At 37.0% G+C, this 15,876-nt stretch overlaps 1 protein-coding gene across 1 annotated transcript in view; it reads left to right on the top strand.

Annotated features, from left to right (window-relative positions):
• The window catches only part of CLMN (calmin), a 1,136,927-nt gene that overhangs the window by 987,936 nt on the left and 133,115 nt on the right, over positions 1 to 15,876 (top strand). The window contains exon 11 of the mRNA XM_044073600.1: positions 1,994 to 3,751. Coding sequence (XP_043929535.1) covers positions 1,994 to 3,751 — 1,758 coding nt within the window. The remainder of the gene's footprint in view (positions 1 to 1,993; positions 3,752 to 15,876) is intronic.

Below are 15,876 nucleotides of genomic sequence, written 5' to 3' on the forward strand. Positions count from 1 at the left end.
CAGATTCTCTCTGTTTTTGATTTAGAGCCTTTCTGTCCAAATTGCGTATTTTTCTTGTCAGGATGTTTTACAAGTGCTGAGCAGTTATTCCGAAAATGGATAAACTGATGTTGTAGTCATCCAAGGTTGTTAAAATGGAAAGAGAATTTCTGCATTCTTCTGAACTATTCTAAGGGTTTTCAGATGTGGTGCTTCTACCCTTCAAGGTTTGTCAACTGCTGCTGGGTGACATATGACCACTGTCAGGCACCACAATCCACAATGTCAAGTTAGTGGCTCTGACACTCCAAATTACCTATCAGAGGTACACACGTTATTTTTCGTAAGCACTTCATTATTGGTTTTATCCCAGAGTAATGGCTGATAATGATCAGATATTGATGATAGCATAGCATCTTCATGTCTATTCAAAAGATATAATTTTAATTCATCCAACTGCAAGTGTAGGCATCCTGTAAACAGCATTCTCTTGCAGCTGCCTCATGTATCAGGTGAAAGGAGTGTGCATGTAGTGATTTATCCAAAGTGAGCTGCAACAACAGAGAGGTCACAAATCTCAGCAGTTCCACAGCATGGTAAGTAGGCCAGCAGAGGTCTCCCTGGTAGATTCTTAAAGTGGCATATCTGTTTGTTTATATGTGTTTTGTACTTAAGAAGCTGTACTTTAAATAGCCCATTTAAATAGACCGTGCATATCCTTATGATCTCCATATAAGGATCTCACAAATTTTCAAGTCATGGAATTGTTTTCAGTCACCTCCAGTACTAGGGAGCTCTAAATCAAGCTGTCCTATATGTATATAGTCAGAACCTGAGCTTGTTTTCCTAAATGGGGGCAGCTGGTGAGAAAATGATTTGTTCCCTTTTACTCTGCAGATGTGAATGTTTACATGGTTTCATGTAAAGCATGATAGTTTTCATATGTGACCATACAGTGTCACATGGTATCTGATCAGTACCGTGTGTCATTGTATGTTCAAATATGACAGCTGTATAATTATTTAAACAACTATGTGCACAGAATTGGTAGACTGCAAAGTTAAACACTTGCTGAAGAATAGGTATCTGTGAATTTTTTGTGGAAAAAATATTTTTTTCTTGCTTTTGTCTAATTGTTCTTTTTTGAGAGCTTGTACCAAATCAACCACACTGAGGTCATGCTGAGAGTAAATAACACCACCTGCTTCTTGATTGCACCTAAGTATCTCTGACATCATTGTCCATTAGTCTATAGTGTGAACAGATTGGAAGTTTGGAGTTAGAGCTTGCAGTTGTCGAACAGCTTTCAAGTCTGCATTTTAATAATAGATATAAACAATAATGGAAGACATTCTGCCCAACTAACACTAATATGTTGAAATAGTAACAGCAGGCAGTTTACCCAGCTGACACTATAGTTTGTGGAAAGTACTGCTGCTCTGAGAAGCACAGTGAATTAATATTTTATTTGAATAGCTGCACATTGCTTTAATTCTGAGCTGTATTTATTTGAATAGCTGCTTTAATACTTACCTGTATTTATTTGAATAGCTGCACATTGCTTTAATACTGAGCTATATTTATTTGAATAGCTGCACATTGCTTTAATACTTAGCTGTATTTATATGAATAGCTGCACATTGCTTTAATACTGAGCTATATTTATTTGAATAGCTGCACATTGCTTTAATACTTAGCTGTATTTATTTGAATAGCTGCACATTGCTTTAATATTGAGCTGTATTTATTTGAATAGCTGCACATTGCTTTAATACTTAGCTGTATTTATTTGAATAGCTGCACATTGCTTTAATACTGAGCTATATTTATTTGAATAGCTGCACATTGCTTTAATACTTAGCTGTATTTATTTGAATAGCTGCACATTGCTTTAATTCTGAGCTGTATTTATTTGAATAGCTGCACATTGCTTTAATATTGAGCTGTATTTATTTGAAAAGCTGCACATTGCTTTAATACTGAGCTGTCATTTTTTTTTTTTTTTTTTTTGTAGGATGATACATCAGAAGCTGCAGGTGAACATGCTGCTGATCCTGTTGACCAAAGTCGGGATATTTCCCTGGAACCTGTGCAAAAAGTTAAGGTTGTTCAACAAAATGGTGAGCATCTCCATGATGCAAATGGTAATGGAATTAGTCCTCCTCCACCAAAGATATTTGTGTACTCTGCAGTAGATGACGACGAGTACCCTTCCAGAAATACCCATGATGCATCTTTCACTGATCATCAGCAAGGGTTGTCATCAGAATTGAGTTCATCAGCAGCAGCAGAGAAAGAAGAACCTTCTGAGGATGTCAAGGATGGTTTGTCAAAATCCCCAACTGTTCAACCCAAAGAACCACTCAGTAATAAAGAGAATTCCTCATCTCAGTACGTGAAAAACAGTGCAACTCAATATCTGATGCTCGAATCAGATGGGCAAAGTGACTTGAATTGTGACAGAAGTAATGAAGGTGTTACAGGCACACATATGAGTAATTCATTTCATCAGACTAATGCTGTACAGTTGTTGCATTCTAATGCTGAAAAGTTAGATGGACCATATGGTTCTTACACTGACATTTTGGTTTTGAAAAAATCAATCTCACCCACTAGTGCTGTCCATGGAGAAAAATATAATTTTAAACATGGTTACGACTTTGCTGTTTCTTCTTTGCAGCAGGAGCATAACCCCCATATTTTGTCTGAGGAGGAAAATGCTGCATATAGATATATTTTAGATCTAAGTGACAAAGAAAATGCAAAGTCTTCCAGTAAGGAAGATCAAAGAGGTGGGACACCCAATCAGCAGACTGCAGAAGTTCATTATTATTTAACTGAATGCTCTAGCTCTAAAAGCAAGCCAGGAGAAGGCCCTTCTGTTAGCACTACAGAGCTTTCTGAACTAAGTGCTGAAATGCCAAATAATCTCCAGCGCAGTCGAAGTAATAGTCCTTCACGATATTCCAAGGTTTCTGTAATCCCCCTAGATCTAGTCTATTATCCCCATTATAATGTTCCCATATCTGACGTTATAGAAGCATACATTGATCCTGATGTGTCAGACTCTGTTCTTAAGGAAACTGCTGTCCATTTGTCTGAAAGCTGCTTAGAGGAGCCTTCCAAGAACTGTTTCACACCAAACGAAGACAACCACCATTGTAATTCTGCTACTGCTGGTCAACTACCACTACCTGACGAATGCCCATCTACCAGTAAGTCTGTTTCTGCTGCAGGAGGAGACTGCGTTTGTAGACAACCTAGTGCGGAAGTCTTAAATGCTTTGTCTAACACAGCAGACATTAATAATGAAGCGGAGGATGTGCAACCTGTTGATGTCACTGCACTTGGACAATCACCTTGTGCTACATCGGATATGGTAACACCAGAAACTTTTTTACAAGTACATACTGCTGGTCCTGATGCGTATACTGCATCTGCCAATGGACTACCTACAAGTCATGATTCAGAACTTCAGCTGTCATCATCCTTGCATCATATTCCTTCAGATTCACTAGGCTCTGAGGAAGACAGTCCTACACTTCCATGCAACAACTCAGCAGTGAGAACAGTTACTTACACTGATAATAATGTAAGCTCTGAAACAGTTGATGGTACATCTAGACCTGCAAATTCAGTTGAGAACTCTCTGAGTTTTATAGCTTGTGTCGTTAAGCCCGAGGAAATTTATGCAGTTCAGCAGTTAAGTGAAACATTTATGGAACAGAAGTATTTTGAGTGCCATGGTGAGGAGGTCCTCCAAAGTATAAAGGTAAGAAGCATGCTTTCCCATTCCATATGAGTATAGGATGGGTACATTGCTGTAGACCTTTTCAGAAGTTTATTCTTAGAATATGAGAGGGTGTGCTACAATGGGGTACCATAATGGGGTACCATACTGAAGAAGAGTGCATGCAAAAAGTAGGACAGCATAGGGTGTTTGAGTAAATCTAAAGGCAGGCCCAGAAGGGTAAAAAGATACTGTAATGCATGCTTGATGCTATTGAAAATGTATATTAAAAAAAAAATGTTCTTGAATAAAGCTGAGTGAAGTGTAAGGTCTCTTTCTTTGCTGTTAAAGCAGAGATAATTCTTTACTTGCTTGATTAGTTAATAGCATTGTAAAGTAGAATTTTATACGTATTAAAAAGCTGAAATGCTTAACTGCACATACTCTAAGATAGGCTTTACTTTCATTTTTGCAGATTTCATTTCTTTGCATCCATGACTGTTGTCTCCAAAAAGCAGCATGAGTTGTATGTGGTTTCTTCATTGTTTCAGTTTTTCACAGCTGTGTTTTAGTTTTGATGTCCTTGCTGAATCTGTGGCTCATTTATCAGCCATCTTCTTTCTCCAGTCCCTAAGCTGGCCAAGTCTAACTTTGACTTTATTCATTGTTTGATGATTATATAGATGGGTTGATTTAAATAAACTTTTTTCAGCCACAAACTCATTGTACAGCAAGAGATATATCACGAGGAAAGATGTATCTTAAGCTTGTATTTTTTTTTCTGATAAATGTTTTTTGTCTCCATGCTTTCTGACCATTTATTCACCCATACTATGGGGTTCCCCCATAGAGGGCAGGCAGCTTTCAGGAAGGGTCATTATTCAGGCAACTGTGATGGTTGCTTGCACCCTTGCCAGCTTCCCAGCTGAGAGGGTATATGCAGTGGTCTGGGCTGGGGAGGAATTATCAGAATCACTACTGATTTGTACAGCTCATTCACCATGCAATCACTTGTTTCCTCACACCTTTGCTGAAGGCTACAACCAGGAGTTAGATTGCTAAGCCTAATGCCCACAGTCAGGCTGCTCATTTGCATTATAAAAGAAATCTACTGCAGTAAACTGTGTTCACTAACAGTTCAACAGGTAACTCAGTAAAAGAACAACCAGAAGCGTTCTACAGCTTTATTAAAATTAATGTGCACTTTTCAGAAACAGCAACACTTTCAGGTTTCCCCTTCTTCAATGCTTTCAGAGATCAATTAAGTTTAGAGTTAAGGTAGTGCATAGAACCAATAGAGGAGGAGACGTAAATAATATTTTAGAAAATTTAGAATGCTCTTGGATTTTAAGATTAAAAGCAGATGTACATCCTGTATTAAATAATGCAGTGAGTCTGAAACCTGTTTTATATAAAAAAATGTAATGTTGCATTAATGGTATAATTCAATTAGTGTTTAATATTCATTAAGATTTTATTTCTATCTGCTGGCTGTGTCATATGATGTATGTGTTATAGTATTTAAATGTTTTTTTTTTTAATTGTTCTCTGAATGCACTGAAGAAGGGGAAACCTGAAAGCTTTGCTGTTTCTGAAAAGTGGATATTCGTTTTAATGAAGCTGTAGAACACTTCTGTTTGTTCATTTATTGAGTTACCTGCTCATTTGCATTGCCGTCTCTCTTCTGAGAGATTGTGGCAGTAAGCAGTTATTTCTGCCCCACCCTCTCCCTCATGGTGGGCACACCAATCTTTTCCCTGCCATCTCTGTTAAGCTGTCAACCTAATCAAACTCTGTTCACCTGTGCTGTAGTTAGGCTTTTTATCCCAACACACCACTGAAGCTGGCCATATTGAGTAGACACTGTTAAATTTGTATATTTAGAAAGTTAAAATAGAGGACTTGATAGTTGTAAACTGCACAAAAGTGTGCTGGGCTAGTGTTAAACAGAACATTAATGAAATATTTCCTATATAATATTCATACCATAGCAGCTTTCTGAGACAAATTTAACATATGCACACCATCCACTTGGAGTACTGTAATCAGACATTTGTAGCTTTTACGGTACATTTTCCCGTGTTTCTCTTGTTATCTCGTACTGCTCTTTTCATTTTATCTCCTTCATTATCTGTATTGTAACTATCATAACATTAGCTAATTTTCATTTATTGTTACGTAATCTATTACTAGAGCTCTAATCTGTATTAATAGATGTAAAATTTTGCAACTGTTGAACAATTTATTTTTGTCTCTTTTACTGTAAATGTACTGTTAGCTTGAATGTCACACTCCAGATCTAGGTCTGAAGGGGTCCCTTAGGATCAGTCCCCTACCTTGATAAACAAATTCAAATAAAAAGCAAACATTTTCTATATATTTATCACTGAAAGACAGCATATAATGTACTGAATGAAGACTTTCATCGTTTTTCTTAGAATTCTGAGACAGAATGAGACAACTGGCATGGTACATTATGTACATAAACATTAACTACAGTTGTAGCAGATGCTGAGAACAGTAATAGAATTGCAGTTGCCACTCTCCATGCTTTTGAGAGGTAGTAAAAGTGATATTTTTAGCTCTGATGTAACTTTGGACACAAGAAAACAGTAGTACAAAAGTGCACAATGGTAGTCGTAAATACCAATGTATGCATTACATAGTTTGCATGTCATGGGAATGCTTCTGCCGTTTATGATGCTAGCGAGTTAGTTTTATCATTTTTAATTCACTTGGTCTGTCAGCCATCGCCAGGCTCTAAAGGGAAATGAGACAGCAGATGTACTTCTTTTTTTGGTGCTATAAGCAGAATGTACTTTGTATGTAGCTTTGTACTCTTAGAGTGAGAACTGGGGTCTTGTATTAGTATTGTTCAAAAAAATGTATGCTTTTCTTTGGTACAGTCATGAATGTCAGACTGCAACATGAGGTAGCAGGATTCGCCATGTTCAGAAATAGTAACAATGTTAACATTATGATGGAACTCAGACGTGGATACTTCCTTTGGCATTAAGCTAAAGTGTATTAGCTCTATATGGAACTTGACCTTCATTTTTATTTCAGTATGTCATCACGTTTTGTCTCTGCTATAATTGTGCTGATTGACAGCTTCCTCAATGATACAGGAATACAAGCATAATGTTAGAAGTCATGAGTGCATGGGAACACAAACAATACATTCATTGTTTTGAGGACATTTATCTTGTCTTGTGTATTTAAGTGTTTTCACCTCACAGGCCACGTTGATAAAATATGAATTATATGTCATACAAAACATATCAACAGTAGTCTCCTTTTTAAAGGTTCTTTGCTGCAAGTTCCTAATGGATTCTGTGTAACCAAACTCTGTTCACCTGTGCCGTAGTTAGGCTTTTTATCCCGACACACCACTGAAGCTGGCCATATTGAGTAGACACTGTTACATTTGTATATTTAGAAAGTTAAAATAGAGGACTTGATAGTTGTAAACTGCACAAAAGTGTGCTGGGCTAGTGTTAAACAGAGCATCCATGAAATATTTCCTATACAATATTCATACCATAGCAGCTTTCTGAGACAAATTTAACATATGCAGCCACCCCCCCCCCTCCACTCCAGTAGACTACGTATATTTCCCTCTCATACTTCTAGGTGACTTATTTAACCCTTCATACATATTGCCTTCCTAGCCCCTAGTCTAACCTTGCCTGTTTTTTTTTCCTCACCTCTGTGGTAATTACCCTACTGCCCACTAGGTGGCACCCTCCCAACTGCTCCTCTCTTGTTGCCCGTCATACTCATAAGACTGCCTTCTTTTTTGAACTCCTTTCTAGTATTATTACCACTGACCAGACATATTACCTCTTCTGCTAAACCTTTCCCATTATCTGCCTTTACTATTCACTTCTACTACACCCTACTCTTCTACACAGATCACAAAGCCTACTTACCCCTGCAGTCCCTCCTCCGCAATCAGAATTTCACTGATTGTTCTCAATCAACTGTCTCAACCCGCTCCGTTCGCCCTGCGGGCTCACTCCGCTCCCCTCCCTACCCCCAATTCCCACCCACCCCCAGGGGTCTTGAATATATTTTCGCTACGCCACACCCCTACTTTTACCATCACCAATCAAATACATTCTCCTTATTGCCACTCCCCTCCATAATTATTCAATTACCTCTCCTAACAAATTGTAACACCCCACCCCACCCTTATAGCTTCTAATACCTCCCTGCTATTAATACAAACCCTTATCTATCTTCCCATCTTTTACCTACATCATGGCCAATATTACCTACCAAACTCAACTAAAATGTTTAGCCTTTATATTACTTCTAACTCCTCTAGTAACTATCTACTCATTAACCTCTTATGAACAACCACTCCACCCGAACCTCCTACTGCCTTCTAAGCTCACTTCCACACCACTACTACCTATTCCTCTTCATAACTTTAACACCACAACTTCTCCCTGCTACCTTCATGCCAAATATCACAGACTTACCCACATAAAATACATTACTCACCTTGCAAGGAAAACACTTTGTTTTTACTTCCTTAACAATAACAACCCCACATATAGAAAACTCCACTTAGCCCTACTAGATGGAGACATTCATCCTAATCCTGGCCCACACAATATTCCTGAAACTATACAAAGTACCTCCACCATTACTCCTCCACACACACCTAATAAGCCTCCAAACTCCCTTTCCATAGCACATCTTAACATTCAAGCATTAACAATAAAACCACCCATCTTCATGCCCTTTTAGAATTCTATAACTTTGATTTCCTATGTCTATCCGAAACATGGCTAAAACCATCCATTAATGATAATGAACTTGTCCCACCTGCCTACAGTATCCTGAGAAGGGATCAGATTAACAAAAGGGAGGTGGTGTAGCAATCCTCTTTAAAAATTATCTCCATGTCACCATATCTAACATAAATCTACCTACATTTAATAACGCAGAAATCCTAGTCACTAAACTTCAAATCAATACATTCAAATCCATTAACATCGCTTGTATTTACCTTCCCCCTGGTAATAACATTAATACCCTTGAAAACATTCTTAACTGGATATCTATCAATCTTCCACAAGAAACCTTAATACTTGGCGACTTTAACATCGATTGGAAATCCTGTAGTACCCCTCAGCCCACCACCCACATTAATCTTCATGGCTTCTCTCAAGTTATAACCTCCCCCACAAGAATTGATAAAGTAACAACAAAGAAAGTATACTAGATTGGATTCTTACAAACTCCCCACATCTCACATACAAGGTAGAAACCCTCCTGATCATCTAAGTGATCACTTACTTATTTTTATCCTCAGACACAAAATTACCTTACCTAACCCAACTACATATCATTACAATCAGGACTACAAAATCATTCAACCCAGAACTTTTCCAGCTAGAACTAAAACACTGTGACTGGTCACCACTAAAACACTTCCCTAGATGAAGCAGTTGACTACTTTAATACCTCATTCTTATCCATCCTTAACCAACATGCCCCAGTACGCTCTATTAGAAGTAACACTAAACCTGCCCCATGGCTCACCAAAGACACTAGACAAAAAATTCTCCTCAGAAACAAATCGTGGTCAAAATGGCACACTACCAGGAATCCAACAGACCACCAAACCTTCAGACAACTTAGGAATACCTCTCAAAAAGCTATCCTGCTTGTTAATAATAACTTTTACATCCAACTACAAAAACTAACCAAAGAAATCCACAAAAGTTTTGGTCCAGCATCAACAAACTCCTACACCCAGGCCAATCTATAACACCTACCCCTCTAGGCTCTAACCTAGAAAACCCAACAGAAACTGCTAATGCCTTTAATTCTTTCTTTACAGACACCATTCTTACTCTAGCTAAACAACTATCTCCTACTTCCCCCAATCTAACCACCTCTTCCACTTTCCCTATTCCAGTACTTCAGCTAAAACCAGTTCCTACATCCTTTATTTGCTCCCTACTAGAAAAATTGAAACCTACCACCCCCTCTGCTGACCATCTACCTGCTGAGTACCTGCAAAAAGGTGCCAAAGCCATAGCCCTCCCCATTTCCATACTCATAAACAGAACTATATCCGAAGGAAATATCCCATCTATCTGGAAAATCTCACACATCATCCCCCTTCATAAAGGTGGTAACTCTATCGATATCTCAAACTACAGACCAATTGCCTTACTGTCTCCACTAGCAAAAATTATGGAAAAATGTGTCCATAAGCAAGTACTCACCCATCTCATAGATAATAACTTACTTGCCAATTGTCAACATGGATTTAGACCCAACCATAGCACCACTACAGCCCTCCTCTCCTTCACAGACTGTATTAATTCCAACCGTAATAACAATACCCTTTCCTCCTCTGTCTTTATTGATTTATCTAAAGCTTTTGATATGGTTAATCACCAGCTCCTTATTAAAATACTTAAAACTCTTTCTCTTGATTCCCTAGCATTACAATGGTTTAAATCCTACTTAGATAATAGACAACAAGCAGTACTATGGGAAGGTAACCTATCCTCTCTCCTCCCTATTTCCCTTGGTGTCCCCCAAGGCTCCATCTTAGGTCCACTGTTATTTTCCATTTTCATTAATGACCTCCACCTAGCAATCCCACATACCACCTGCATTCAGTATGCAGATGATTCCACTATTATTTGCTCAGCAAATAACCCTGCTGAGCTACAATCTCTTACACAAAATGCATTTAACACAGTGGAACAATGGTTTTTAAACCGTTGCCTTTTACTTAACCCAAAACCAAACTCTTACTTTCTACTCCTACTCGGAGGACTGCCCCTTTTCACTTTACTCTTACATCCAACAATGGGACTCTCATATCTCCTGACATAACCACCAAACTTCTTGGAATTACTATAGACAATAATCTAAACTTTGACACTCACACTAACATCACTATAAAAACAGTAAATAGGAAACTGGGATCCCTTTACAGAATCAAACCCTTCCTCACTCCTTCAACCAAAATCGCTATAGCTAGAACTCATTTAATCACTACCTTACTCTATGCCTCACCCATATACACCAATCTCTCAAAACATAATCTAAACAAACTTGCTACTGCCTATCACTCCATTGCTAGATTTGCCACAGGTTCTCCTTTTCGTACTCATCATTGCAACAACCTTAAACAACTAGGATGGCTTGAATTTCAAAACCAGATATTATCTCAACAACTCACTATTATACATAAGAGCTTGTACTACCCCACATATACACCTATACTGACTACCCTCATCACCCCTTATAACAATCTCAAGAACCTACGCTCCTCAAATAAGCCACTTATTACTATTAACAAATCCAAGAACTCAGCTGGAGATTCTCTTTTCTCTAACTCCGTAGGCAAACATTGGAACAAACTTCCCTCTGAACTCCTAGCTCTAACCTCCACAAGACTCTTTAAACTAAGAATAAAACAATTTCTCAGTTCTCACTGGCTTTGCCCTTGTACTAACCCTGACTAAATATCTTCTCTCCTCCTAGCAAGAATATATTCCACCACTTTACATATTCTTGCTGCCTCTTAGATACCTTTATCTCACTATGTCATATGTTATATTTCTAAAATCTATTGACAGTATATACTTTCTGTTATCCTGCTTCCAAATGAAAACTACTAATTTGTTCCTATTCCTATTGCATTGCATATCACCTCAACACAACCTTGGTATCCTTGTAATGTCAACTGAACCTATTCAGTATGTCTGTATTCTGCTTAATTATTATTATAGTTCTTTTAATTTTAAACAATTTATTACAGTCATATATTGTGTTTGTAAATGGCTGTAACCATTTAGAGCTACTTTACTACTGTTATTCTGCTTTTGAACTTATTATTTTTTACTGTAAAAAGTTTGCTGTGCTGGAGCTTTTCTCCCCGGGCCTCTACTGAAAATGGATCTTATTCCAGTTAGACTAGCCCGGTTAACAAATGTAAAATAAATAATAAAAATAAATAAATATGCACACCATCCACTTGGAGTACTGTAATCAGACATTTGTAGCTTTTAAGGTACATTTTCCCGTGTTTCTCTTTTCTCGTACTGCTCTTTTCATTTTATCTCCTTCATTATCTGTATTGTAACTATCGTAACATCAGCTAATTTTCATTTATTGTTACATAATCTATTACTAGAGCTCTAATCTGTATTAATAGATGTAAAATTTTGCAACTGTTGAATAATTTATTTTTGTCTCTTTTACTGTAAATGTACTGTTAGCTTGAATGTCACACTCCAGAACTAGGTCTGAAGGGGTCCCTTAGGATCAGTCCCCTACCTTGATAAACAAATTCAAATAAAAAGCAAACATTTTCTATATATTTATCACTGAAAGACAGCATATAATGTACTGAATGAAGACTTTCATCGTTTTTCTTAGAATTCTGAGACAGAATGAGACAACTGGCATGGTACATTATGTACATAAACATTAACTACAGTTGTAGCAGATGCTGAGAACAGTAATAGAATTGCAGTTGCCACTCTCCATGCTTTTGAGAGGTAGTAAAAGTGTTATTTTTAGCTCTGATGTAAGTTAACTTTGGACACAAGAAAACAGTAGTACAAAAGTGCACAATGGTAGTTGTAAATACCAATGTATGCATTACATAGTTTGCATGTCGTGGGAATGCCTGAGTGGGTAGTTGTCTGCTTCTGCCGTTTACGATGCTAGAGAGTTAGTTTTATCATTTTTAATTCACTTGGTCTGTCAGCCATCGCCAGGCTCTAAAGGGAAATGAGACAGCAGATGTACTTCTTTTTTTGGTGTTATAAGCAGAACGTACTTTGTATGTAGCTCTGTACTCTTAGACTGGGAACTGGGGTCTCGTATTAGTATTGTTCAAAAAATGTATGCTTTTCTTTGGTACAGTCATGAATGTCAGACTGCAACATGAGGTAGCAGGATTCGCCATGTTCAGAAATAGTAACAATGTTAACATTATGATGGAACTCAGACGTGGATACTTTCTTTGGCATTAAGCTAAAGTGTATTAGCTCTATATGGAACTTGACCTTCATTTTTATTTCAGTATGTCATCACGTTTTGTATCTGCTATAATTGTGCTGATTGACAGCTTCCTCAATGATACAGGAATACAAGCATAATGTTAGAAGTCATGAGTGCATGGGAACACAAACAATACATTCATTGTTTTGCGGACATTTATCTTGTCTTGTGTATTTAAGTGTTTTCACCTCACAGGCCACGCACAGTAAAATATGAATTATATGTCATACAAAACATATCAACAGTAGTCTCCTTTTTAAAAACAGTACTTTGGGGAGTTGGCATCTAGCAGCATAATTTAATTATGTAATAACATGCAAAGGAATTACTTCCCAAAAAGTTCTTTGCTGCAAGTTCCTAATGGATTCTGTGTAAGTATCAGCAAATTATTTTGCCAAAACAAAAACATATTGTCACCAGTAATAACAGGGAGTTTCATAATAAAGGTTTTATTAGCAAAACTTCCAAGGTGGTTGCATACTCATCAGCACCTTAATTACAGCTCTCCAAATGTGAAAAAAAATAAATAAATAATATGAGCCAGTGATATTGTCAGCTTCAAAAAAAATTAATTTACAGACTATAGTAAGTACACTACCTGGATGTCTACAAAGAAGAAGTTGAGAGAACCTAAATGAAAATCAACCAGAAAATGTGAAAAGAAAACACTGGCTGTGAAGAATCTTGCAGCTGTTCAGAAAAAGTGGTTCAAGCTTTATCGTCCAGTAATTTAGAGAGAAAAAATAAATCAGTTGTACTCAGAAGTGAATAAAATAAATGGAACATTGAAATAATGTATCTACTCAAATAACAAAAAGATGAAAAAGTAGAAAAAGTTTTAACTAGGTATTCAGAAGAAATTATAAAAATGTGAGGTTGAAATGAAGAAAAGGTGGCTGAGTAGAAGACTTAATTTATTATAATCAAGAATAAAACCACATTTTAAGATGAGTGCTTTCATCTCTGTAATTGGAAACTTCATCAGGTCTGAGGGAAATGCAAAATTTAAAGATATGATTGCAAGCCTTTCAGTGAAAAATAACATTTGAAATTATGGCATGTGAATAAGGGATAGCAACCTCCCTAACAACCTTAATATTTTACTACATTTAATAGAACAGTGTAAAATTTAGCTTTATTCAAAGATAGCCAGTGCATTTTTTCCTGGACTAAAAGTTAATGTTTCCTTAAAACATATAAACTATTTTCACAATTAGGAGGTGAGTAGAGATAAGAAAACAAAAGACAGTAATCAGTGTAAGTGGGAACAGAGACTGTGGCATGTGCTTTAGCTTGAGTAACTATTTTAGGTTAGGTAATGCCTGTGGGTGCAGATATCAGTTTGGGGCAATTGTTCTACCTGAAGAGTTAAACTTCATTTTTTGAAGATGTACATAGTTTTCTGTGCTTGTTCTAAAATGTACTTTGTTGTTTGGATGTTTTCATTAAACAAAATATCTTGAAAAATGTGACACAGGTTCAGATGGAGATATAAAGAAACAATAGTATAAAACCTGCCAGACATTACTGTGTGCATGTAGCAGAAAGGCTGTTAATATACATGCAAAAAAACTGCCATAGGTGGGAACAAAAGCTCTCTATCAGAATGGCTACACTGTCCATATCTTGGAACGTAAATGGCCTTACAGGTACAAACAAAAAAGAAAGAGTATTGACTTATATTAAGAAATGCAGAAAGCAAATAACAATGCTGCAGGAGACACATTTGTAAAGAGGTAAGCATGGGAATTTGGCAAACAAAGGATTTCAGGATGGGTGCTCAGCAGAATATCAGGGACAAATCATTACAGGGGTACCAATAGTGATAGAAGAGAGAAACAAGATGATGATGGTAGATTTGTGGTAGTAAGGGGCTATTGCATGGAATGAGGATTAAGCTGGCATGTGTTTATGTTCCACCAAAAACTGCTATTATAGAGCTTAAGAACATTTTGGGAGAAATAATCAGCTTTCAGCAGGGAATATTACTTGTAGGTTGGGACTGGAACTTGATTTGCAATAGTGAGGATGTATCAGGTTGACCTAGCAGGGAAAATATAACAAAAGTGGATTTCTGAAGAAATTTATGGAAATATTTGGAATGGAAGATGTGAATTCATTACTAGGAACTTGGTGGGAATTTACATGTTATTGCCCAAGGAACAGTAACTGGGCTGGAATACATATCTAAATTTTATATATATATATATATATATATATATATATATATATATATATATATATATATAAAATTTATGTATATATTTTTTTATAAATTATATTTCAAAGGAACATGTGCATTTAATAAAAAGCAAGACTGTTGCATTGGGGATTGTGTAAATATTATAATACTGAAGCAGCTGAGAAGCACTAGAAGCATGAGACACTAAGCATTATATAAAGTGATGACATTTATATCACATGGATCACCCATTACCAACAGTTCAAAAAGTAGATGTGAGAAAACCAGATGTAGTAGTCCACGAAAAGAAGAGAAAAGTAGCATTGATCATTGAAATTGGTAGACCCAGTGACTACAGTGTCTTACTTACAGAGACACAAAGTCATAAAATATCAGGATTGACAGGCAGAAATGAGGGCAATGTGGAAGAAGGATACCCAGACTGTTCCAATAGTAGTAGGAGCAATGACTCCTATAAAATAGTATTTACAATCTTACAATAATTGTTGTGATGAAAATAAGTTAACACAGAATTAAATTGTCTTCATTCCGGTCTGCAGCAGGTTACTAAGGCACATAAGGACCTGAAATCTACTCAGAATTGCAAAGGTGTACAAACCAAGGATGCATCAGTCCCTGTTGTGGTAGTACCATGCTAATTATTATTATCTACCCATCTATGTCAAGCTACCCATCTATATCAAGCAAAGTTCTTCATTAGCACTCTTCAAGAAAAATCTTGATGAGTGGATGGGAAATAGGAAATACACCCCGGGGATCACTTCGGTGTCTCTGCTCGTCAGTGGCACAGGAAAATAACTTTCTTGGGTGGCATAATCCAGGGAACCTTGTTGGCTAGGCTTGCATAGGCCCTTGGGCCGATAGGTTCATAGGTAGGTACTAGGCTATCTGAAACAGGCTACCCATTATGATT

This window comes from Protopterus annectens, chromosome 6.part0 (genome assembly GCF_019279795.1).
Source record: "Protopterus annectens isolate FY-2018-M chromosome 6.part0, PAN1.0, whole genome shotgun sequence".
NCBI lineage: Eukaryota > Metazoa > Chordata > Ceratodontiformes > Protopteridae > Protopterus > Protopterus annectens.